This window comes from Primulina huaijiensis, chromosome 2, assembly GCF_012295235.1.
Source record: "Primulina huaijiensis isolate GDHJ02 chromosome 2, ASM1229523v2, whole genome shotgun sequence".
Classification (NCBI taxonomy): Eukaryota; Viridiplantae; Streptophyta; class Magnoliopsida; order Lamiales; family Gesneriaceae; genus Primulina; species Primulina huaijiensis.
Genome location: NC_133307.1, coordinates 19,821,011 through 19,830,197, shown reverse-complemented (window position 1 = coordinate 19,830,197; position 9,187 = coordinate 19,821,011). Strand labels below are relative to the sequence as shown.

At 34.6% G+C, this 9,187-nt stretch overlaps 1 protein-coding gene and 1 long non-coding RNA gene across 2 annotated transcripts; one reads left to right on the top strand and one right to left on the bottom strand.

The window, feature by feature from the left end:
- The first annotated feature begins 311 nt into the window (after positions 1-311).
- Positions 312-4,625, top strand: LOC140968131 (probable glycosyltransferase STELLO2). Its single transcript, XM_073428990.1, has 4 exons — positions 312-1,154; positions 1,347-2,586; positions 3,488-3,614; positions 4,077-4,625. The coding sequence occupies exons 1-4, from the start codon at positions 704-706 to the stop codon at positions 4,539-4,541; spliced, it is 2,283 nt and encodes a 760-aa protein (XP_073285091.1). The 5' UTR covers positions 312-703; the 3' UTR covers positions 4,542-4,625.
- LOC140968137 (uncharacterized) lies at positions 4,602-4,970 on the bottom strand. Its single transcript, XR_012173713.1, has 2 exons — positions 4,757-4,970; positions 4,602-4,725 (listed from the first exon to the last, which is right to left on the bottom strand). It is a non-coding gene; the product is annotated as an uncharacterized lncRNA (long non-coding RNA).
- Positions 4,971-9,187: the final 4,217 nt, after the last annotated feature.

The following is a 9,187-nucleotide window of genomic DNA, read 5'->3' as shown; positions in this document are numbered from 1 at the left end:
AATTTGACTGAAAATATTATGAGTTTTGTTCATAAATAAGGATGTTGTATCAAATATTGCAGCAACAAATGATTGATAATTTTAAGTTCTAATGTTGCTAAAATAAGTTAAAGTTTGTAAAAAAGATTTTTTTAAAAAACTTTTAGATTTTATTTTTTATTTCCTAAAACGATGGAAAAATAGAATTTGAAATTTGAAAATTACGTTTTGAAGATGTTTTTTTATTATTTATTGAATTATAAATTTTTAGTATAATTTTTTTGGAATATTTAATAATTTAAATCATTATACTATTAAATTTAAATATTTAAATCCATTAAATATAATTAATTTTGTTATTATGTATTTAAGGTGGATGCAAAAAAAAAAAAAAAAAGTAAATAAATATATCCAAGTAACAAGGCATAACGGTAACGTAAAGAACAAGACAGTCTCCCAGTCTGTTCTTGTCACCAAACTTTGTTGGATTCAACCTTAAGAAACATAATCCCCACCCCATTTTCTGTCGGCAAATCCCACCGACGTGTTTCTGATCCCAGATTTCTCTTCTCCCCACCTCGAATACACGCGGACTCTGTGTTGGACCAACCAGACTCTAGTCAGATGTTGTACTGAATCCATCTCCACAGTAAAAAAATTCAGCCATCTCTGTTACTTTCATGTGGCATTGGGTTTCTGTCACTGGATCCGAAACTGAGCCCAGATGTTGGTCCAAGATCGCGATGCCCCGAAGCCCCTCAATCACCGATCAAGGAACAAATTCCGTTTATTCCCGCCCAAGAATCTTGATTTCTCCACATGGGTTTCGGAGAACATCTTCAAGCTCGTCACGATTCTCTTTGTCATCACCACCGTTGCCGCTGTGTTCTACCTCCGAAACTACTACACTGCTGGGGGAGACGCGGCGGCGTTGCTCTGCCTTCAATCAACTCAGTCTCGTTCAATCCACCCCAAGTTTCCTCAAATCAATTGGAATTCTATTCCCCGAATTGTTGATAATGTCACCCCGTTCTCGGCCTTTCGGTCTGAGAAATGGATCGTTGTTTCGGTGTCGGGTTATCCCTCCGAGTCCTTGAAGAAAATGGTTAAGATTAAAGGGTGGCAGGTTCTTGCTATTGGGAATTCCAAGACCCCGGAGGATTGGAAATTGAAAGGTACTCTTTGTGTTAATTGCTCATCTTCAGTCACTAGCTGAATGTTGATTATTTCTGCACACTAGTGAGTTGCTAATTTACCATAAATTCAGCTTGTATGAATGAAATTAAGTGTATTAGTTTATTAATGTATTCACGACTCTTTTGTTACGAAAACGGAAAATCATTTTGTATGAATGTTTATTTTAACAGGTGTTATTTATTTGTCATTGGACATGCAAGCTCAACTGGGATTTAGAGTGGTCGATTACTTGCCCTTTGATTCTTATGTCCGTAAAACTGTTGGGTATTTATTTGCCATACAGCACGGAGCACAAAAGATTTTTGACATTGATGATCGAGTTGATGTGATCGATAATGATATAGGAAAACATTTTGACGTTGAGTTGGTCGGGGAGGGTTCGAGACAGGAGGTTATTTTGCAATATAGCCACCATAATCCTAATAGGACTGTTGTAAACCCTTATATACATTTCGGGCAGCGGTCCGTTTGGCCAAGGGGGTTGCCCTTGGAAAATGTAGGTGAGATTGAACATGAGACATTTTATACCGAGGTTTTTGGTGGGAAACAGTTTATTCAACAGGGAATTTCGAATGGGTTACCTGATGTGGACTCGGTTTTTTACTTTACTAGGAAATCGGCGTTGGAAGGGTTTGACGTTAGATTCGATGAGCATGCCTCTAAAGTGGCGTTACCTCAAGGCACTATGGTTCCGGTAAATTCTTTCAACACTATTTTTCATTCTTCTGCATTTTGGGGGTTGATGCTTCCGGTCTCGGTGAGTACAATGGCTTCGGATGTACTGAGAGGATATTGGGCCCAAAGGCTTTTGTGGGAAGTTGGTGGGTATGTCGTGGTATATCCTCCCACCGTTCACCGGTATGATAAAATTGAAGCATACCCTTTTTCTGAAGAGAAAGATCTGCACGTTAATGTCGGTCGCTTGATTAAGTTCTTGGTGGCATGGAGATCCAGTACTCATAGGTTGTTTGAGAAAATTTTGGAGCTAAGTTACGTTATGGCCGAGGAAGGATTTTGGACGGAGAAGGACTTAAAATTCACCGCCGCATGGTTGCAAGACTTGCTTTCTGTTGGTTACCAGCAGCCTCGATTGATGTCCCTTGAACTCGACAGGCCTCGAGCAAATATTGGTGATGGCGATCGAAAAGAATTTGTACCACAGAAGTTACCGTCCGTGCATCTTGGGGTCGAAGAAACAGGAACGGTGAATTATGAAATTGGGAACTTGATAACATGGAGGAAGAGTTTTGGCAATGTTGTGCTCATAATGTTCTGCTATGGACCCGTGGAACGTACTGCATTAGAGTGGAGATTGCTATATGGAAGGATATTTAAGACGGTTATAATTTTGTCAGTGGAGAAAAATGTTGATCTTGCTGTGGAGCAAGGGGATGCCGACCATGTTTACAAGTAAATTCTCATCCTCATTTCTAATTTCAATTATTTTTCTTAGATTCATATTGATAAATCATCCTCCTTTTCCTGTTGTTTACTGTAATTTTATATGCGTATTTACTGATTAAAGTGTTATTCCACATATTGGTTTCTTTAGGTAAGTATATTTAATAGTTTTGCAACCTAAACATTTGCTTATTGCCTATCCCTAAACCCTAAGCTTTTATACCCATAAAAAGCTTCTTCCCTATAGTCAACAGAAAAGTTAAATATTAGGTATTTGGATTTGAGGAAGTATTTGAGGGAATGACGCCATGTTGGGATGAATTTGAAATCAACCATAGTCACTCCAAAAATAACTATTTGAGATTTGAAATCATTGTCAAGTGTATTTGTCCAAACAATCCAATGAATTTGTTATTATGGATTTGAAATTCATAGCTTCAAGTCCATCAATCCAAATCCAAACTACATTACTTCACCGATTGGTCCTCTTTTGTTTTTATCCATGTTCTTCCGAATGTAGTTGGCATTCATGTTTCTTGGTCAAGATATCTAGTCTACGTGCCGTAAGAATATACTGGAATAAGGATTGGAATGTGTACTCCAAGGTTATGAATTGTAACGAACCTAGATTAGAAACTAGCAACCGGCCATATTTCTTAGGAGTTATTTAACTTTTTTGTTTGTTGGGTCAATGTTGGTTTTGGTGTCTTTGTTTGAGCAAACTATTGGGGGCAAAAGGTTTATCTGATAATTTTGTCTCTTTTTTCGTTTTTCTTTACTGCAGTTTATGGTATGCTGATAGTTGACATTGAAACTCGTCCTGATACTTTTTAATCTTTTTTGTATCATCTAATTATTTCCAAAGCATTTCGAGATATATAATAATGTGATATCATCTTGTTTTTTTCAGGAATTTGCCAAAATTATTTGATAGATACACCAGTGCGGATGGTTTTTTATTTTTGCAAGACAATACTATTCTTAATTACTGGAACTTGCTGCAAGCCGACAAGACTAAGCTCTGGATCACAAACAAGGTAAATAAATTTCTGTCAATGCTAGAGGTGCAAAAGTACGCATGGAACTGAAAATTACTCAAATTTTCGTATTCGAGCTCATTTCACTCTCAAAACACAAATTATTTTAGCTGGTTTGAACCTCAAAAATGAACTTTGAGTTCAAGTTCGGCACAATTTAATGGTAGGATTCAAGATTGATCCGCTTGGTTTGACCTAATTTTTTTAGTTTTATTAAGCAAAGACTTGAAATATGATGAAATTTTGAGCTCGTTTCGTTATGATTGTAGTGTATTAAATATTGATAAATACATTAAAACTCACTAGGTATCAAATAAAGTAATTTAGGCTTGAATATGACGGATTTGATTTGAGTTGGATATTTTAAATGATAATCCAATAATATTATGGACACTTTGATATGTTTTAGAGAGAAAAATGTCGATTTTTGTTTTACAAATTTCTAAAAACTACGTCCTCTAGGTGTTCAAGTCTTGGACTAGTGTCTCAATTGCTGGCAACTCGGATTGGTTCGCAAAGCAAGCCGATCTGGTCAAAAAAGTGGTTGCCACGATGCCAGCCCATTTACAAGTCAATCACAAAGAAACGGTAAAAGATCACCAAAGCCTTGTAATCTGCAATTCCGAGGTATTCTATGTTCCTCGACGTTTTGTATCAGACTTTATTGATCTTGTTAGTCTAGTGGGCGATCTAGATATCCACCACAAGGTTGCTGTACCAATGTTCTTTCTAGCAATGGACACGCCCCATAATTACGATTCGGTGTTTGATTCTATGATATATAAGCAAAAGCCACAGAGTAACTCCACATTCTACTCCGCCGAAGTACCTGCAGTTCACCCCTGGAATGTGTCAAGTGAGCAGGACTTTATTAAGCTGATCAGAATCATGGCAGCTGGTGATCCCTTGTTAATGGAATTATTTTGATGTCAAATTTGAAAACTGGGAAAATTTGAAGGTCTCGAAGAGGGGAGAATTGAAAAATGCATACCCTTTGGTCGATATTAGTATTCTGCGCCATCTGTTGTACTATTCTTTCAATAGGTAGCATTTCTTGTAGATTTGTTTTTGTATTAATTTTTGCTGAATGTAAAGCGAACCAGCCTAGTAGCTGGGCTTTCTTTAAAGAGTTGAGCTGAAACAGAATTTGGAGAACCACAGTTTTTGTTTATGTTTCGATCTTTGTTACTGGTCAGATGATGAGGAATTTACATTCATCATGTATTCATACCAGCAACAGATGAGCTTTTCTTCTCAGAAAGCATTAATTGAGTTCATCATCATTGTTGGATATCTTCATACTTGAGGCATTAGACAAGTGAAATAAATTACTAGTCCTCCAGATATTATATACATTATTTTGTACTCTAAGATGTTTGGTGCGGATGATAAGATTTTAGATGATCATAAATATTTGTTTTATTAATCGTTTGACTCAAGTTTTACAAAAAATTAGAGTTATAAATTATTCATATATATTGATATATCATACATATTTCATTATCCTACGAGTTAAATAGTGTATTGGTGACAAATTTGTGTAATTAATCGTGTGGTTTAACAATTTTTTTCCCCAAAATTGATGGATTTTTGTGTCAATATTATGATAAAAACTCGAGCTTGAATTTGTTGATGCACTGATGCTCGCAAAAATAAGCTAGTTTAGCTCAACTAGAAATATTCTTAATGTACTCTACACAAATTCAAGCTCGAAAAATATTTGTTGAGCTGAACTCAAGCTCGAGAGATGGTGCTTCTTTTTCTTTCAAGTTGAGCTCAAGTGGGATGCTACTACTCAAGCTTGACTTGACCTGAATTCTCCTGCCCGAGAAGTACCACGTTTCTTGAAAATTGCCATATTCACCCGGGGGGTATAGTCGTAGTCTTGTGGATATTCAAAACTTTAGGGGCGTTGAGGTGTTAGAAACAGGTGGCAGTGAGTAAAGCTTTGAATTTATTAGAAATCAATGTCTTACAGGTTACATATGTTAGAAATATTATTTTCTACAATGAGCTTACATATTTAAATAACAATTATATTATATATATTATCTAATTAATTTTGAGTCTAATAAATGATTTATAAAGTCTACTCAATTATATATTTAAAATATGGAATTTAATGTGTAGAAATCATATAGTATTAGGATTGATGTGATTCTAATGAAAGGGTGCCCCACATTGAAGGGACACGTTGAATGGTTATAGTCCCCAAACCAAATCTATATATATATACATGTAGTTATTCTTCCTTCCCCATTCAAGAGAGAATTAAAGAAATTCTGATAGGAATCAAAAGTGAGAAACTTGTTGATCCATTGAAGTATTAAGGAGATTTGGTTGTGGAAGGCTTCATCCAAAACACATTTGCTATTATGGATTCCGGTATGTTTTATAGTATTTATTTATGATAATTTAACATGAATGTTTAAAGATTTTTTTGTGGTTATGAAATTTAAAGTGCAAGATTTTTTTGTGGTTATGAAATTTAAAGTGCCAATAAGTGATATCAGAGCCATCATTCATGGCAAATTATTGAACTTTTTTCCGGATGCGTAGCAGCCTTTTATGCGCATTTGTTTGTTTCTGCTACTTTTATGCGCATTTGTTTGTTTCTACTTTCCTTGCCTATTTACGCTTCACAGTGGGTTAGCATATATGCAATTTATGTACTGTGTCTTATTAATGCTGTGTATATGGCCTTATGATGAATTCCGTGCATGATTTGAAATTTGATTACTGTTGGGAGAATTCCTTGCAATCTTGTTTATACCGTAAGTTTTTTTTTTTTATTTGATTTGAGTATGGATTAATAATTGCTAAACATAACTTGTTTCATGCATATTATTCCAACCGCTCATCCATCACCAATGGTTGCACCATTTCATAAGTTGTGGCCAAGTGAAAGTTGCATCATTTCATGGAGTCATATATTTTGATTAAAGGCTTTCATGCTTTATAAATGATTATTTTCATTTGCATTTTCACATCAATTATTGTTACTCTTAAATTTAGTTCTATATGCGAATTTTAAGCCTTAGCGCTTAAAATCCAAATTTTCAAGATATAAACTCTTGAGTTTGGATTTTCTAAGCTTATACGCTTAAATTCGAAATTTAAAATTAAATTCGAGAGTTATCTTCTAGTTCCGAATTTTTTAAGCAATTGTGCTTAAATCCAAGTTTTTACAAGATATATACTCTTGAATTTGGATTTTTAAGTTTAACGCATAGAATTCGAAATTGAAAAGTTCAAATGTCGATCGGCGGCTGCCAGTGTTCGGACGGCCATAAAGATGATCGTCGACTATCGATTTGGCCGGTATGGGGCGACGATGGTGGTCATAGTGGGTGAGGGATAACGGTTAAGGCGTAGAAATCAAATAAATATTAATTAGTTAATTACTAGTTTGATTGATTGATTAATTAATCATAAAATGATTTATTTCTCTTTAATCATAATTATTATATGAATTGGATTATTTTTAAATCTCTTTGTCAAATTCAATTCATATATTGTCCAATCTTGTGAATTATTTTGTTATAATATTTCAATATAAATTGATTGAAATTATATGTTGCCAAAGTAACCTCTATAATGTAGATTTATGGTATTATTGAAATGTTATAATGTGTGTCTACTATTTATGAAAATATGATCGGCCCAAAAGAAGATTATTATTTGGTCAAATAATAGACATATTAATTAGTGTACGTTAATTCCTAATTATTTTACATTATAAATAATAAGTCGGTCCAAAGAAAGACTTATTATTTGAGTAAATTTAATTAATTAAGTATTTAATTACCATGTCAAGAATACCACTTGCAATTGATATTTTGTCCAAAGATTAAATATCAATGTTGTGTTAGGTATCTTGTTTTAGGGTCCACCATTATGTGAATTATTTAATCATGTCATATGTATGTTTATTTATTTTATAATGATGATGTGATTATGAATTGCGAGCATGATATGTTATCTTTTATTTGTTCAGTCAATACTTCTGCTTCTACTATATCTGCTAGTTTCAATTCCATTCATGTGCTTAATGGCACAAACTTCAAGAACTGGAAAGAGAATGTCATGATTGTTTTGGGTTGTATGGACTTGGACTTTGCGTTTCGGGAGGAACGACTTGTACCTCTTACTGAAGGGGGTTCTGCCGATGAAAAGGCGAACATTGATAAATGGGATCGTTCTAATCGCATGAGTCTTATGATCATGAAACGCTTTATTCCTGAAACCTTCCGGGGCTCTATGTCCGAGGATAAAGTTGCTACTAAGTTCTTAGAGGAAATAAAACAATGTTTTGCAAAGAATGAAAAGGCCGAGACAAATACTCTTTTGGCTAATCTTGTGTCCATGAAATATAAAGGAAAAGGTAACATAATGGAGTACATAATGGAGATGTCTCATATCGCTTCCAAACTAAAAGCACTGAAGCTACAAATATCTGATGATTTGTTGGTGCATTTAGTTTTGATTTCTCTCCCTGTGCAATACAGTCATTTTAAGGTGAGTTATAATACTCAAAAGGATAAATGGACTCTTAATGAGCACTGTGTGCAAGAAAAGGAGATGATAAAGAAAAGAAAAAGAGGAAAAGAAGCTGCAGTTGGGACATCAAACAACAAGAAGCAAAAGAAACAGAATACAGAAATTAGATGTTTCTTTTGTCGCAAAGTAGATCACTTAAAGAAAGATTGTCCCAAGTACGCCAACTGGCGTATCAAGAAAGGTTCGCTTCTCAATTTAGTATGTTCTGAAGCTAATTTGAGTTCTGTACCTAAACACACTTGGTGGATAGATTCTGGTGCTACTACTCACATAAGTGTGTCTATGCAGGGTTGCCTGTGGAGCCGACGGCCAAATGATGCTGAAAGATTCATCTATGTGGGCAATGGTGAAACAGCGGCAGTTGAGGCTATAGGAACTTTTAGGTTTTTATTATAGACAAGTCATTATTTGAATTTGGAAGAGACTTATGTTGTACCGTCTTTTAAACGGAATTTAATTTCAATTTCTGTTTTGGATATATTTGGTTACTCTTGTTCATTTGAAAATAATAAATTTAGTCTTTTTCATAATTCAAATCTCATTGGTACTGGTTCTTTATCCTTACACGATCACCTATATTTATTGGATACTATTGTCTCATTTAATGAAACCTTGCACACAAGTTCACATGGTACAAAACGAAAATTAACTGATAAAGATTCCGTCACACTATGGCATAAGCGTTTAGGTCATATCTCTAAAGAAAGAATTCAAAGACTTGTGTCGGATGGAATCCTTGATCCCCTTGATTTTACAAATTTTCAAATTTTTATTGAGTGTATAAAGGGGAAATAGACAAACGCAAGAAAATTAGGTGCAAACAGATGCTTGGATGTCTTAGAACTAATTCATACTGATATTTGTGGACCATTTCCTACAGCTTCATGAAATGGCCAACAATATTTCATTACGTTCATAGACGATTATTCAAGATATGGATACCTATATTTGATCCATGAGAAGTCTCAAGCATTAGACGTATTTAAGATATTCAAAGCTAAAGTTGAAAATCA

Bases quoted from the DNA above. Each gene is read 5' to 3' on its own strand.
- LOC140968131 (XM_073428990.1), top strand. From the start codon at position 704: ATGTTGGTCCAAGATCGCGATGCCCCGAAGCCCCTCAATCACCGATCA. The intron at 2,587-3,487 runs GTAAATTCTCAT...TGTTTTTTTCAG, and splicing joins GATGCCGACCATGTTTACAA to GAATTTGCCAAAATTATTTG. The intron at 3,615-4,076 runs GTAAATAAATTT...TACGTCCTCTAG, and splicing joins AGCTCTGGATCACAAACAAG to GTGTTCAAGTCTTGGACTAG.